Source organism: Hyperoodon ampullatus (assembly GCF_949752795.1).
Source record: "Hyperoodon ampullatus genome assembly, chromosome: 6".
Lineage (NCBI taxonomy): Eukaryota > Metazoa > Chordata > Mammalia > Artiodactyla > Ziphiidae > Hyperoodon > Hyperoodon ampullatus.
The window spans coordinates 58,177,135-58,193,528 of NC_136919.1; the positions used below are offsets into that span (position 1 = coordinate 58,177,135).

Sequence of the window (16,394 nt, forward strand, 5' to 3'; positions counted from 1 at the left end):
GTTTTGGGGTTAGGCAAGTTTACATTAATTTGCCATTCCCCAAACTCAATAGCTTCAGATGTAGACAAAACGCCAAGAATGAATATGGTTTCTCATTATCGAACTGCTACAAATAACTGAGAAATGCAAAACCAATTTTCAGCAGATAAAAAGTTCAGAAATTGTAAATCTTCAACATCAGTAAACCTTAGGGCATTTTAGTGGCATTTTTACCTTCTGAGATGATTCAGTATGAACTACATTATTGTCCCAAGAATAACTTCATTTCAGTTTTCACCAATTCATAATTTGAAACAAACCTTGAATGTCTCCAGATTGAATCTATTCCCCCAGTTCTGTGTCCAAAATCTAGTGAATCTTATTTAAATGAGAGGTGCTCCAAAACACTTCCTGCACCACTCCACACTGACACTTGGTGGAGCATCAATTTTCTGCAACTTTTCAAGAATCTCTGTAGATAAACTATGGTATGCAAGTCCATACTCATTGTCAAAAGCCTCTGAAAGATATTTTCAAAAATATAGTTGGTATTTCTTAATAAATAAATAATAAAAGCTATGCATTTAAAAATGGTAGTCAAATCATTTTTATATACATATTTAAACTGCATATTTAAAGGCAGAAATCTTTTTAAAGGCAAATGGAGTATATGCCCATACCAATTAGAATTTTAAAAGTTTCTTTAGGAAATAAGACAAACCCCCTTTAAGGAATCCCCAGTTGACGAACTTACCAATATCAATATTCTCTCTTCCAAGAGATACTAATGATAAGAAGAGGATTTCTCTGTATAAACTCCTATAAAACAAATATTTTTAAAATTAATGGGCAAAGAGCATAAAAATACCCTTTGAAGGTTTTTTAGAATGGTGAAAAAACACAACATTGTAAATCAACTAGAAAAAAAGAAGATTAGGTTCTGTAGTTAACAGTAATGTATCCATCCATGTCAGTGTTCTGGTTTTGACATTACACTACACTTATGAGATGTCACCTTTGGGAGAAGCTGGGTAAAGCGTCCACGGAACTCTTTGTACCATCTTTGCAATTTCCTGCAAACTTATGTTTCAAATTAAAAAGTTAAAAGTTAATGGGCATAAAGCTTCACATTCGAAATAACTAAGAATGGCCTATTTTAACTTTATTGTAATTATTTAGCAATATAATAGGTAACTTTTAATTCTAATTTCTAATTCAGATTTACAAAAGCAGACTTTTGCCACATGACAAAGTAAGAGATGAATTTCTAAGTAAGTTAGGGGTCTAAAACCCTTGGACACAAACAGTACGAAAGATGGTGTGGTCTCTACTACTTAACCCAACAGTAAAGGATAAATCACCTTTATTTGATTTGCAAACATAAAAATGTTACAAATGAAACCTTAAAAATGAGATTCGTGACTCATTTGTTAAAAGGGAAACTTATGAACTGATTTGAGTATTTACAGAAAAAAAAATTAGAGAGTAATGCTGATTCTGATGATGCTCCATGCAGATTTCTTTAGAAGCTTCAGAAGCCATAGTATGTCATTTTTAATATTCCTTCCCTCTCCTTCAACTAAAGACACTTGAAAGTGGCTGCTCTTTAGCCTGTGAAGGAGATAATCTCTACCTCAACTGTTGAGATTACAGAAGGATCTAACCATTTTCATTATGAATTCTTGTCCTATCATTTCTGAGACTATCTTCAAAGATGCCATGACTAGAAACTTGAAGAGCACCTGGAAACACTGTTTATGTTTGATACAGTATTATGTCTCTCTTTCTGAAGCTTCCACCACAAAATTCACTTATGCTGAGACTGGGATGAGTACTGATTCAAGCGTGTTAGCAGACAATAAATAGTAAGAGGATCAGGATAGCTCCATACCGTTTGTAATTCATTGCTTCCATCATTTTCCTAATTTGTTTCTACTCCTAAACCCATGTATCTTTTTTTACATCTCACAAGATAAGATGCGTGACAGGACCTGAACGAGCAGTACATATGTATAACATCAATGTTAACACACTTATAGGTTTCCAGTGAATAGTAGTAATGTTTTCACAAAGACTCAGTACGTTTTACACATAAATGAATTACCTCCTAAAATTTAATCTATTTCCCAGATATTTTTATTATGTTTGTGATCAAGTATGAATGCATTTGGGTAGCACTTTTTAAGACAATCAGATGTTCTACAATGAGTATATGTTTCTTTTACAACTAGAGATAGTTTTAAAAATCATTTTTAAAATACCATGAAATTATTTCGAATGGCATCAAGTACCAAATACTGGATTATTACCTTTGTCTTTTCATGTCTCCCTTCATTTGTTGTGAAAGCAGGTTGATGGGTTTAAGAACATCATTATGTTGAATACTCTGCCTGATGGTTTCTACTAAAGCGCTTGTTGCTTGTTGTTCCTCTGACAGGAGAGACAATTTCTTTTCAGAATCTAATAATAAGAACACAGTAAAAGAATACATTTAGTCACTCTAATTGTTAAATAAGTTTTTTTTCAGATTTGTATCATTTTTTATTCAACACCACCTCCCCATCACAAGTAAAATTATGTAGTAATGTGACCAGCTAAAAAATATTTTTGCTTTCTTCAGATAGGAGAGGCCTGTCCCTTTGCCCTTTTCCTGAACTTAGGGCTTCCTGCTTGAGGCTAGAATGTGATACCTTGTACTCCAGCAGCCATCCTGTGACCATGAATCTTTCCTGATGGAAAAGCAGACAAAGCGTAAGGAGCCTGGGTCCCCGATGACAGAGGAGTTGCCTACCAGTCCTGGAGTATCTACTTCATAAATTCTTCGTGTGAGAGAATAATCTTTACCTGTTTAAGATTCTGTTGTTTTCTATTAAATACAGTAGCATATAATCCTAATTGATACAAGGGTAATTCTAGAATTATTAAGAACAAATATTTATACAGATTTCATATATTACAAAAGTGCTTCAGTGGTATACTTGAATCACAGTACCATTAAAAATCAACAATGTGAGCTTGGCCCAGAAAAAGGGAAAACTTTAATACTGTAGGTAATCCCAGCAGCCATACAATTTTATTACACCCTCATTAGTTGAGATAGAACTATGTATCCAAAAGTTCCCCAGTCAGCCTCATTTTAAGTGTCTGTCATAAAGCAAGTTACTGTAATTTTCATACAATCCAGCTCCTTAATAAAGGCAACTAGGAATATTTCATTTGTGTTCAAACCATAGAAATGGCAAAGTTCTCTGTTACAATACAAGAGGAAATACTGGCTGCTATGGGTTTTGATCCTAGTTTTTCTACATGCTAAATAGATTTGATTTTCACGTTATGTTGTGATTTTAGAGCATAACCCAAATATAATATGCAACTTCACTATTGCTCCTTAATTCACAGAGTTGGGCAACCATCACCAATTTTAGAACATTTTTATCTCCTCCAAAAGAAATCTACCTATTAGCAGTCACTCTATCTTCCCAACCCCTCAGCCCTAGGCAACCAACCACTAATCCAATTTTGTCTTTACAGATTTGCCTATTCTGATTGTTTGATATAAATGGAATCATACTTTCTGTTCTCTTTTGTGACTGCTTCTTCTATAATATTTTAAAATTCATTCATTTTGTAGTATGTATCAGTATTCACTACTTTTTATTGCCAAATAATATTCCATTGTATGGATATACCATCCTTTATCCATTCATCAGTTAAAATGAACATTTAGATTGTTTTCATTATTTGGATATTAAGAAAAATGCTGCTAAAAACAGTGTACAAGTTTTTACTTGTACACTGGATGTATGTCTTCATTTCTCTTGGGTGTATACCTAAGAGTGCAACTGCTGTGTCATATGGTAACTGTTTACCATTTTGAGGAACTGTGAAACTATTTACACCAAAGCAGCTGCACTATTTTTATTCCAATTAGCAGTGAACCAGGAAGAGATCCAACTTTATTTTTTCTGCATGTTGTTCCAGTTGTCCAGCACTACTTGTTGAAAAGACTATTTTTTACCCACTGAATGGTCCTTGGCACTCTTGTTGAAAGGCAGTTAACTGTACATGTGAGGGTTTATTTCTGGAAACTCAACTTTATTCCATTGACCTATATGTCTATCCTATGCCAGTTTTCTACTTTCTTGATTACTGTAGCTTTGTAGTAAGTTTTCAAATTCAGAAGTATGAGTCCTACAACTTTGTTCTTCTTTTTCAAGACTGTTTTGGCTATTCTAGGTGCCTTAAAAATCCATATGAATTTTGGGATAGGCTTGTCAATTTCTATAAAAAAGCCACCTGGAATTTTGATATAGATTGTACTGAATCTATAGATCGATTTGGGAGTACTGCCATCTTAACAATATTAACTTTTCTGGCCCATGAACATGGGATTTCTTTCCATTTACTTAGGTGGTCTTTACTTTCTTTCAACAATAATTTTAGTTTTCAGAGTATAATAAGTTTTGTACTTCTTTTATCAAACTTATTCCTAAGTATTTTATTCTTTTTAATGCTATTATAAATGGAATTATTTTCTTAATTTTTGGATTATTCATTGAAAGTATATAGAAATACAGTTGATTTCTATGTTATTGATCTTATATCCTGCAACTCTGCTGAGCTTATTTAGTAAGTTCCATATGTTTTGTGTGTGTGTGGGTGTGTGTGTGTATTCTTTAGGATTTTCTAATTTAGGATTTTCTATATGTAAGATGACATAATCTGCAAATAGAGATATTTTTACTTTTTCCTTTCCATCTTGGATGCCTTTTATTTTCCTAATTGTTCCAGCAAGAACCTCCAGTACAATGTTGAAAAGAAATAATGAAAACAGACATCTTTGTCTTGTTCCTGTACTTGGGGGAAAGTATTCAGTCTTTTACCATTAAATGATATCAACTGTGGGTTTTCAGTGGCTCATAATTAGGTTGAGGCGGGTCCTTTCTATTCCTAGCTTGGTTTTTTTTTTTTGGGGGGGGGTTGCTTTGGGTCTTAGTTGCAGCACTCAGGATCTTCCCTGCGGCATGCGGGATCTTTCGCTGTGGAGCGCGGGCTCCACAGCTGCAGTGCATGGACTCTCTAGTGGCACGTGGGCTGTAGAGCGCACCGGCTCAGTAGTTGTGGCGCACAGACCTAGTTGCTCCGCAGCATGTGGGATCTTAGTTCCCCAACCAAGGATCGAACCCATGTCCCCTGCATTGGAAGGCGGATTCTTAACCACTGGACCACTAGGGAAGTCCCTTGTTGAGTGTTTTTAACAAAGGGCAATAGATTTTGTCAAGTGCTTTAGCTGTGCCTATTCAGACGATCATACGGGTTTTGTCCTTTATTTTATTGATATGATATATTAATTGATTTTCAAACCAACACGGCATGCCTGGGGTAAACAGCACTCGGTCATGGTGTACAATCGCTTTCCTAAATTGCTGGATTTGGTTGGCTAGTATTTTGTTGAGGATTCTTATGTCTATATTCATAAGTGATACAGATTTTTAGTTTTGTTTTCTTATGATGTCTGTGGTTTTTGTATCAGGGTAATGCTGGCCTTCTCACCAAAATCTCCACTCTTTCCAAGAGTGCTTTCAGGCTTGAACTTCTCCACAGTCTGTCCCAAATAAAGTCATTTCCTTTGGGGAGAATTTCAGAGCTCTCTGTTCTTATGGCCTGTCTCTCAGCCACTGCTCTGGAGCTGGGGCTGGGAACAGTGGCCCTTCTCTTGGAATAATTCCCCTGCTTTGTGAATGCGGTACTGGAGGGATGCAGTTGCCTCTGATTTTTTAGCTTGCCTCTCCTGGCATAAAACCTCTCCCTTATGAGCAAGACGCTGTGAGAACAATCAGAGACCCAGTATTCGAGGGTTGCTGAAGCTGGCAGTGCACGGGGGCTGAGTGGAGGAAGTGAGCCTCCCTGTCTCCTGGAACTGAATAAGGCTGGGAGGATGAGAACTGCTGGCAACCTGTCTTTCCCAGGGAGATGCTGTAGCCCTTGACTGGGGGCTGGTGGGGAGCAGCAAGCTGTAGCTCAAATGCCACAGAAACTCACCGTTTTTACTGAAATTTAATATATTTTCTTTTTAAAAATTTTTACTTATTTATTTTTGGCTGAGTTGGGTCTTCGTTGCTGCACGTGGGCTTTCTCTAGTTGCAGCAAGCGGGGGCCACTCTTTGTTGTGGTGCGGGCTTCTCATTGTGGTCGTTTCTCTTGTTGTAGAGCATGGGCTCTAGGTGCGCGGGCTTCAGTATTTGTGGCATGGGGGCTCTAGAGCGCAGGCTCCGTAGTTGTGGCACACGGGCTTACTAGTTGCTCTGCGGCATGTGGGATCTTCCCGGACCAGGGATCGAACCCGTGTCCCCTGCATTGGCAGGCAGATTCTCAACCACTGTGCCACCAGGGAAGCCCAATATATTTTCTTGAGTGAATATTTCTTCATTTGCTCGACAGCTGTAGACACTTTTTTTTTTTTTTTTTTTTGTGGTATGCGGGCCTCTCACTGTTGTGGCCTCTCCCGTTGCGGAGCACAGGCTCCGGATGCGCAGGCTCAGCAGCCATGGCTCACGGGCCCAGCCGCTCCGCGGCATATGGGATCCTCCCAGACCGGGGCACGAACCCGTATCCCCTGCATCGGCAGGCGGACTCTCAACCACTGCGCCACCAGGGAGGCCCTGTAGACACTTTTTTAAAATAACTTTCACCAATTATGGTTGTTTCGCTGGGAAATGGGACTGCGTAGCTCCCCATACTGCTTTTCCAAAAGTCACCACTCAATTCTATTATGTCTTTTAATGTTATTTATATACCAATTCTTTGTTTAAAGTAGCCAATCAAGTAAAGAAACAAGGCTATTCTTGAGAGTTCTAAATTTTATTCTCACCACAAATTATAGGACATTTTAAAACACTTATCAAAAAAAAAAAGAAGGTATAAAGCATTAAAAAAAACCACTTATCTATTTCAAGATATGCAGGAAAACAACTAAAGAAATGGCAGTTATAATTCTATTATTTTCCAGCATAAATTTCAAAGTTACTCTGCTTCCGCTTAAAAAGCATTCAAATATCAGAACTGGGAAAACAACAACAAAGAGACAAAAATAGCTTATAATATATTTAGCCATAATCTTGTGATTGGCATATTTCAAGGGAAAATGTCAGATTCTTTTATTCTAGCTTAAGTAAAAAAACTGCTAAGTAGTGAAAGATTGTAGTAAAAAATACAAAATAAAGAGTGGGGGCTTCCCTGGTGGCGCAGTGGTTATGAATCCGCCTGCCAATGCAGGGGACACGGGTTCAAGCCCTGGTGCAGGAAGATCCCACAATTTGTGGAGCAACTTAGCCCGTGCGCCACAACTACTGAGCCTGCACTCCAGAGCCCATGAGCCACAATTACTGCCACAACTACTAAGCCTGCATGCTGCAACTACTGAAGCCCACACGCGTAGAGCCCGTGCTCCACAACAAGAGAAGCCTGCAACGAAGAGTAGCCAACGCAGCCCAAAAAAAAACACAAACAAACAAACAAAAAAAAAAACAGAGTGAACTTTTCCCTTCTTCTTCTGAGCAGGTACTGTTAACAGCTTGGGACATACACGGTTTTAGACCTTTTGCTATGCATACATTAAAAACACAAATATTTTTGGTTTTGTTTTTCTACAAAACAGAAAAGATCACATACTGTTCTGCAACTTGCCTTTTTTTTTCACTTAATATATAATGAAAATCCATCCTTTCGGGAACAAATATACAAATAACTCTCATCCTTTTTCTGGTTGCCAACATCTCATAGTGTGGATTTATCACAATTCTCTTCTTAGGTATTTGCTTAAGTTTTTCATTATTATAAATAATCTTGCATGTTGTATGCATCGTTGTACCAACAGCTTTGTACACTGTATATCTATAGAACAGAGCATTTTAATGTTTCTTCCATGAACTGCCTATTGATACCATTTTGATACCATTTACTCACTTACCTACTGGGTTGTCTGTGGTTTCTTACTGACTCATAAGGCTTCTGAATACTGGATAACCCTTTAAACCCCTTGTAAAAATACGTTCTAAATACAAAAACTAAAAGTAAGGCCCAGGGCTTCACTGGTGGCGCAGTGGTTGGGAGTCCGCCTGCCAACACAGGGGACATGGGGTCGAGCCCTGGTTTGGGAGGATCCCACAGGCCACGGAGTGACTGGGCCCATGCACCACAACTACTGAGCCTGCGCTCTGGAGCCTGCGAGCCACAGCTGCTGAGGCCCGCGTGCCTGGAGCCCGTGCTCTGCAACAGGGGAGGCCGTCACAGTGAGAGGCCCATGTGCCATGGTGAGGAGTGGCTCCCGCTTGCCGTAACTAGGGAGAAGCCTGCGTGCAGCGGTGAAGACCCAATGCAGCCAAAAATAAATAAATAAATAAATAAAATTTATAAAAAATAAAAATAAAGCCAGATCTTTGAGACTAGTACCCATATAATTGAAATTATGATCTATACCAACACATCCACTACAGAGAATTTACTCTCCAAGTACCTAACCAAATTAGTATTTGACAGATAAACTAGTATTAGTATTTGACAGATAAACTACAAGAATCACACAAAAAAAAACCCTGATAAATGGGTCAGTACAACAGCAAAAAAAATTTGAACTAAAATGGAAAAAATCTTGAGGAGATACTAAAAATGAATGAAAGATTTAAAAATAAAGCAAAATAATTTCTGTCATCTCCTTAATTCTATTTTTCCCCCCAGTAGTCCATTTTTCTTTATTGCTACAGTATTCTACTGTATGGATGTACTGTACCATAATTTGCTTATGCATTCACCTGTGGATGGATATTTGGGTTGTTTCCAGTTTGAGTGTTTTATGTCTTTAATTCTATTTTACTTACTAAAATTCCTCCATGAGACATACAGAGGTTCTCCTGGTTCCTGATGAAGGTTGATATTATCCCATAACAGCTGAATATACACGAGTTTGCTATCCTGGGATAGAGATGACAGGGGAAGCTAAAAAAGATCAGTAGAAAGTATTAGTACCCCAAGCATAATAATAATTACCAGTGGACCTAGCAAAGCTTGATTATATAAAAACAGATGAGTTCTTTCAAAATTCTGGACCTAAAATTCTGAGAAAATTTTAAAATTTTTATTTATATCTGATTACAAATGTTCTTATTATTTTCTGAGGCGCATGTTTCTCATTCTGACTTTCAAGGACTGAATGACAACTTGGTAACTGGCACAGCAGCCACAAGAAAGATTAACCTCCATCAAAACAAATTTTAAGGTAAGAGAAAGTGCAATGGTTTCTACTATCTTGTTGTACTGACTACTACTTAAAATAAATGAGTCAAAATAGAATTTATACTACTCTAAAAGTTTGTTGTGCCCCTGATGTATGTTTGGGGTTGGGGGTATCTCTCAATATTCAGTATCATAAAATGAAGGAGTTCTAGGAGCTGTCTCCAAGGGAGTCAGGGATGCCAGCTCAAGCAAAGCAGGAGTTTCAGAGTCAGAGAGCCAGACTGTGGTCTTGGCCCCCCTCCACTTATGAGGTATGTGACCTAGCAAAAATAACTTCCGTAATTTTTAGTTGTATCATCTGAAAAATGTGGCTAATATGAGTCCTTTAAAATAAAGCTGTGAGAATTTCAGCTGGGAATATTATATTTCAGAATAAAAACTACCTTTTCTAGCTACCCTTGCAACTAGAAATGACCATATAACTAAGTTTAGGCCAAACAGATACATATGAAAAGATTATGTGCAACTCTAGGAAAGAAGACATACTCTTCTCCATCCATTTTTCTTCTAACTGCTGGCTGGAATGTGGATGTGACAGCTTGTAAGTAGAGTCAGCTATCCTAGACCAGGTATAAAACTTGGAAATGGAGGTCACACTGCTGAGCAAAAAGATAGAAGGTTCTCAAGTCTCTAACACTATACCATCCCTGGACGACCTATCTAAATTTTTAAGTGAGAGAGAAATAACCTATGACTTAAGCCACTATCGTTGTATACTTCCTGCTACCTGAAGTTAAGCCTCATCCTAACCAACACCAATGTAGTATAAGTACTGAAGTTGGTTCCCTACCTGTACACCTCCGTTACAATGTTCAGATGTGAGGATAAGTCCTGGTAAGTTACTAGGAAGGTCCAAACGTCTGAAATACCAAACGAGGTTCCAGAAAATGATTGGATGTTGATTGATGAAAGAGGACGTGTGAATCACCTGATCGCCTTCATTTTCTAGCAAAGATTCAAGTTCTTTACGAAGCACTAGAGGACTCAAGTAGGGCACAGAAACAGGGGGAGGATTGGGTCTTTTTCCTAAAGGATCCTTAAAAACATAGGAATACAAAAAGAAGTGAATATGATCTATTTTATTATGTTTCAGAGTATGTCTCAATGAGATTATACTTCTCTATCCTTTCAAAGTCATTTATTTCAGGGCCATTACTACATGTAGTAGAACACCCTAAAGAAAACATAAAAGAAGAACACCCTAAAGAAAACATAAAGATTAAGAAGTCCTTAATCATAAATACTTTTAGGTTAAATGATTACAAACGAAAATTATTAATCAATATAATAGACCCTATTTTAAACATGAGTTTTTCTCTATCATATTAACAGCAACGGCCTATGTAGGTTTGATTTTTTCCTTTTCAATTTTTTGTAAGAAATACTTGCATTTCTGACGTTTTATAATGATGATACCAAAAAATATGACTTTATCTTCCGCTTAAAACTCTAAACAGATGATGCAATTTTTTGTGTTAATACTTTGTTTAAATTATTTATTTATTTATTTTGGCTGTGTTGGGTCTTCATTGCTGCACATGGGCTTTCTCTAGTTGCAGCACGTGGGGGCTACTTTCATTGTGGTGTGTGGGCTTCTCATTGTAGTGCTTCTCTTGTTGTGGAGCACAGGCTCTAGGCACACAGGCTTCAGTAGTTGTGGCACACGGGCTCTAGAGCACAGGCTCAGTAGTTGTGGTGCACGGGCTTAGTTGCTCCATGACATGTGGGATCTTCTGGGACCAGGGATTGAACCCATGTCCCCTGCATTGGCAGGCGGATTCTTAACCACTGCGCCACCAGGGAAGTCCCTATGTTAATATTTCTTGACTCTTTTTAAAACTATATCTAACTTGTTTTTACATTTGATTGCAACAAAAACTAAGGAGCAACTTTATAAATCAAATGAAATAATGAATTAAAAACACCCCAACCTAGACTTTGTAAGTTGTGCATATTATAGTCAGAATAAAATGTTTATGACCATTATTAATAAGTACCCATAGTGCCCAGATTGAGGTCTCCAAATACTGTTTTCCTGTAAAAAGAACCAGGTTTCTTAAAGAAATGGCCGATTCTAGGTCTGGAGAAGGAAATATATAACATGAGCATGAAACATCTTGAAATATAAGAAAGCAAGGAAGCTTTAGAAAAAATTATAGAAAGGCTACCAGAGTTGTGTCAAAAGGATTAAGGCACCAACTTGTAGAGGGTTCTAGCTGACCAAAGAAGGAATAATATAAGCATCAATAAGGATAACAACAGCAATGGATATAAACATAAACATTTAAACCAATGAGTTCATAATAATACCCTATCGCCTCAGATAATGGATCACCTTGGAGAATGCTAGGAACCCAACTTGTTACTTTGAAAATTGATAAATAAAAGGGGAAAAAATCAAATATTTATTTTGCCTTTCCATCATAAATTGCATCTTTGGAAAACCAGACAAAAGCCATGGGGTTAGTTTCTCTTTACAGATATATTTTGTATAATAAAGAAGATGACAGAATTAGACTATCATCATTTTATAGCTCCAAATGCACAACTTGATCTAGGCATTGAGGCGTTAATAGCTGCTAACATTACAAAGATAGTTCGTGTCTCCTATTGGAGGGACATACCACTACTGATGAAGCGCTCATATAAAAATAAACAAATGAACAAAAAGGAACAAAAAAACCCCGAATCTGATCAAGCTTCTAGCTGCAATTACCAATTTACAGGGTTGTAATCAACAAATTGCAAGGGAATAAATTACAAGGGAAAAAAAGAGTCTACAGATTTAAAAAGACTAATAAAACCAGATTAACCAATTATGAAGCATGGACCTTATTTGATCCTGATTCCTCAAACTACAAAACACACAACTTGATATTTTTGAGACCATTAGAAATTTGAACAAACCTGCTGTATAGCACAGGGAACTCTACTTCACTTTGCTGTACAGTAGAAACTAACACAACATTGTAAAGCAACTATACTTCAATTAAAAAAAACGAAATTTGAACAAAGATTGAATAACTTGATATTATTTGTTATTTTTTGGGCCTGATAAGGACATTGTATTTTTAAGAGTCCTTATCTTTTAGCGATAAATACTGAAATATTTACAAATGGAATATATGATGTTTGAAATCTGCTTCAAATGGATCTATGGAAGAACTGAATGAGGGTATACATGAAAGAAAAATGGTCATAAGCTGAAAATTACTGAAGCTGGATGATGTGTCAAAGGGACTCATTATAGTCTTCTGTTTATTTGTGTACATATTTGAAATTCTAAAGTTCTTAGAGTCTGCTTATGAAAAATTCTTATCACTTTTCATGTGATTAAAATAAACCTACTACGGAAGAATTACATGCTGTCTTAATAAATACTTACATGAACACACAGTATAATTATAATGTTGTTACATACCACAATTTCCTGCAGACTGTTTGGAAGACTAACTGTTGAAATGCCATGAAACGGTCTCTGGGAAAAGTCCATATTTTGCAAGGGACCTCCAACACTGTGACTTCTAGTCAAAGATACATTTCGTTTTGATAAACTATTAGGCACAGGTGAAATTTTCATAGTTTGGACATCTCCACTGGCTTTCATTATTTCATCACTTAAAAAAATGAAGAAGAAATGCTGTGGTTAGATTGTGTTAAACTATCTAAATCTGTAGAGCTAGACTATTTTCTACAATGAATTTTGAATGTACTGAATATATCTGAGAAGAGTCAGTACTGCCTTATAAGAATTAAATTTTCTTCAGGTATTTTTGTAAAACTGGTCAGAAAAACAGGATGGAGTAGATGACCTGATGAAGGGTAGGAAGAGGATATATGGTATATAACAGGTATTATGGTATTATTTTAAAAAGATTAAGTGCCCATTCAGTTGCCTTGTTCAAAAATTATTTCATCTTTATTAAACAAAATCACCTACACATCACCTTACATGTATAATGCATGTAAGTAAGTAAGTAATGTAGATTCATTGCCAAGTATTTAATCTCTACCAGGCCATGATCCACCTAAGGACAGAGGTCAGATTTTATTTACTTTTTAATTTTTAGTGTTTAGCATAATGCTTAGCATACAATAGGCTCTCAAAGAATGTTTGACTCAATATTTAAGAGTAAAAGGTATACTTCACTGTAAAGAGAGTATGTGTCTGGAAACTGACAATGACTACACTGAAGGGGAAAATACTTTTTACTGTTGAAAAGTTCATTTTTGTAAAAGACCACCATAATACATTAAACACAGTATTAAAAATGATTTATCACCAGATCCATTCATTAGATATTTAAACAATATACGGTAGTAAACATTTAAGGTTAAATTCTTAAAATGCCAGAGCTTATGCCGATGTAAGCCAGGTTGTATTTAAAGATGGAATTTTTACAAGGGTACCCAATTTTTAATGAAGAGTTCTCTGAACCCCATGGTACCTTGATTCAACTGCAGAGCTTGTTTCTTCAGTTATGGTCTGGTTATGTTTTGGGAAATCTATAAAGTTGATCAGGTCAGGTTCTGCTGAACTGGATATGGGTTTGTGCTCCAAAGGTTCACTTGCCAGTGTAATGCTTCCACTTTGTAAACTGTCACCAGAGGTACTTGGTTTCAGGAAAAAGCTAAATATGGATCAGTCCAAAAAAAACAAAAAAGTCTTTAAAAATCCTAGAATCCTCTAAATTTCATCATATTTAGAATCACTTTATGGTAAAATAGTCATTAATGAGTTATACAAATCCATAGAAATACTGCCTATTTCAAACACACACACACACACACACACACACACACACTCCTGCTCTCATTTTCTCTTCCTCTCTTGTCCCAAACTTTTCAAATGAAAAGGTCTAGAGCAGGTCATTATAGTTCAATATTAGATGCCTTCAGTTTTTGAGAGACTCTAAAGAAAGCTATGAAGGAAGATGGAAAGTAAAATATTTCCTTAATTTTCTTAGTTAAAAAAAAGAACAGCATTTTAACCTATGATTGTTTATAATACCCTTTCCCCCCTTATGAATCTCCATTTTTGTCTCTAGTCATTTCCTCTCCACTCTATTCATTCAGAATTTTATTTTCATCTTCTCTCTCTCTTTCTCCTTCTGGGTGGGGATAGGGTGAGGGTTTCACCTTACAAGGGACATTAAGAGAGCTTTCTAAAGTGATAGTAATGTTCTGTATCTTGATAAGGGTTTGTTTTGCACAAATCAAATTTACCTTAAATGAAAAAAACTGTGAATAAATACTGAACTCTAATTAATTATGTGAACACTCAAGTCTTTGTAGGAAAACTGATTTAACGTCTTCATCTTCTTTTTTTTTTTGGCCACACCACAGGGCATGTGGGATTTTAGTTTCCCAACCAGGGATCGAACTCGTGCCCCCTGCAGTGGAAGCGTGGAGCTCTAATCACTGGACAGCCAGGGAATTCCCCATCTACATCTTATTTTAAATGAATAAAAATGTAAGATGGATTGGTGGATGGATGGAGGGATAGATAAAACAAGTGAAGTAAAACTTAATTGTAGAATGTAGGGGTATATATTTGGGTATTACTGGAAAAAAGAAGATCTTTAAACTTGGCTGTCAGTTGGAAATCTTCCATAATGACATCCTAGGGAGGAAAATCAATAATGCTCCTTTATATTCAATTAGAATATAAAATAAGGTACTGACCACAAAAGCTTAAGAAACACAATTAACAAAAAAAGTACAAAACTTATGGAGAGGGCTTCCCTGGTGCCACAGTGGTTAAGAATCCACCTGCCAATGCAGGGGACATGGATTTGAGCCCTGGTCTGGGAAGATCCCAAATGCTGTGGAGCAACTAAGCCCATGCGCCACAACTACTGAGCCTGCACTCTAGAGCCCGTGTGCCACAACTACTGAAGCCCGCGTGCCTAGAGCACCTGCTCCGCAACAAGAGAAGCCACTGCAATGAGAAGCCTGCACACCGCAACAAAGAGTAGCCCCCGCTCGCCACAACTAGAGAAAGCCCGCGTGCAGCAACGACGACCCAATGCAGCCAAAAATGAGTAAATAAAATGAATAAATTTTTAAAAAAATTTACAAAAAAATACATATCGAGAATAATTTAAAATTCTATTAAAAGAATATCTAAAAAATGGAGATATATACCATGCTCATAGATAGCAGAATAATACTGAAGATGTCCATTTCCCCCAAATAAATCTATAAATCTAATCCAATCCCATGAAAACTTCAGCTGGATGTTTTTTTTTAGGGAACTCAAAGTTACTCTAAAATTTTATATGCAAAAATAAGTAACTATAAGAAAAAACTTTCCATAAGGGGGAACGTACCCTACCACCCAGACATCATAAATACAGAGTAATAAAAATAATACAGTACTGACAGAAAGAACAGAGAACCAGAATGAGGTATACATAGGAACTTGATATATGATAAAGGTGACTCTACGTATCAATGAAGAAAGGATGTAAAACTGGCTCATTATATGGAGAAAAATAAAGCTGGATCTCTACAATAATACACAAAGGTGGACTTTAGATGGATTTAAAACCTAAATATCACAGGTAAAATATAAAGCTAACAGAAGAACGTTCAGGAAAAAAATTTCATGTACTACAGATGGGAAATAACTTTTAAAACAAGACTCCCAATGCACAAATCATAAGGTGGAAAATTAATGGATAACATGAAAATTAATAATTTCTCTTCAGAGAATTAATATGAAGAATATTCAAGATGGAAATTCCCTGCTGGCCTAGTGGTTAGGACTCTTGCACTCTCACTGCTGAGGGCCCAATCCCTGTTTGGGGAACTAAGATCCCACAAGCTGTGCTGCGTGGCCAAAAAGAAAATGAAATAAGAAAGAGAAGAATGAACAAAGCCCAAAGTCAGTAGAAGGAAAGAAATAATAAAGATCAGAATGGGAATAAATGAAATAGAGACTAAAAAGACAAAAGATCAGTGAAAGTAAGAGCTGGTTCTTTGAAAAGATAAACAAAATTGACAGATCTTTAGCTAGACTCACTAAGAAAAAGAGAGAAGGCTCTGATAAATAAAATCAGCAACAAAAGAAAAAAAATAATAATGGGTGCCACAGGAATACAAAGGATTATAAGAATATG

General features: G+C 36.6%; 1 protein-coding gene across 1 annotated transcript in view; it reads right to left on the reverse strand.

Annotated features, from left to right (window-relative positions):
• Positions 1–362: 362 nt before the first annotated feature.
• The window catches only part of DENND4C (DENN domain containing 4C), a gene marked incomplete at its 3' end in the record, with an annotated part of 123,377 nt that continues 107,345 nt past the window's right edge, over positions 363–16,394 (reverse strand). Inside the window, exons 27-33 of the mRNA XM_079706146.1 lie at positions 13,719–13,901; positions 12,692–12,887; positions 10,061–10,306; positions 8,856–8,973; positions 2,289–2,439; positions 734–798; positions 363–499 (exon numbers count right to left, since the gene is read on the reverse strand). Coding sequence (XP_079562272.1) covers positions 363–499; positions 734–798; positions 2,289–2,439; positions 8,856–8,973; positions 10,061–10,306; positions 12,692–12,887; positions 13,719–13,901 — 1,096 coding nt within the window. The remainder of the gene's footprint in view (positions 500–733; positions 799–2,288; positions 2,440–8,855; positions 8,974–10,060; positions 10,307–12,691; positions 12,888–13,718; positions 13,902–16,394) is intronic.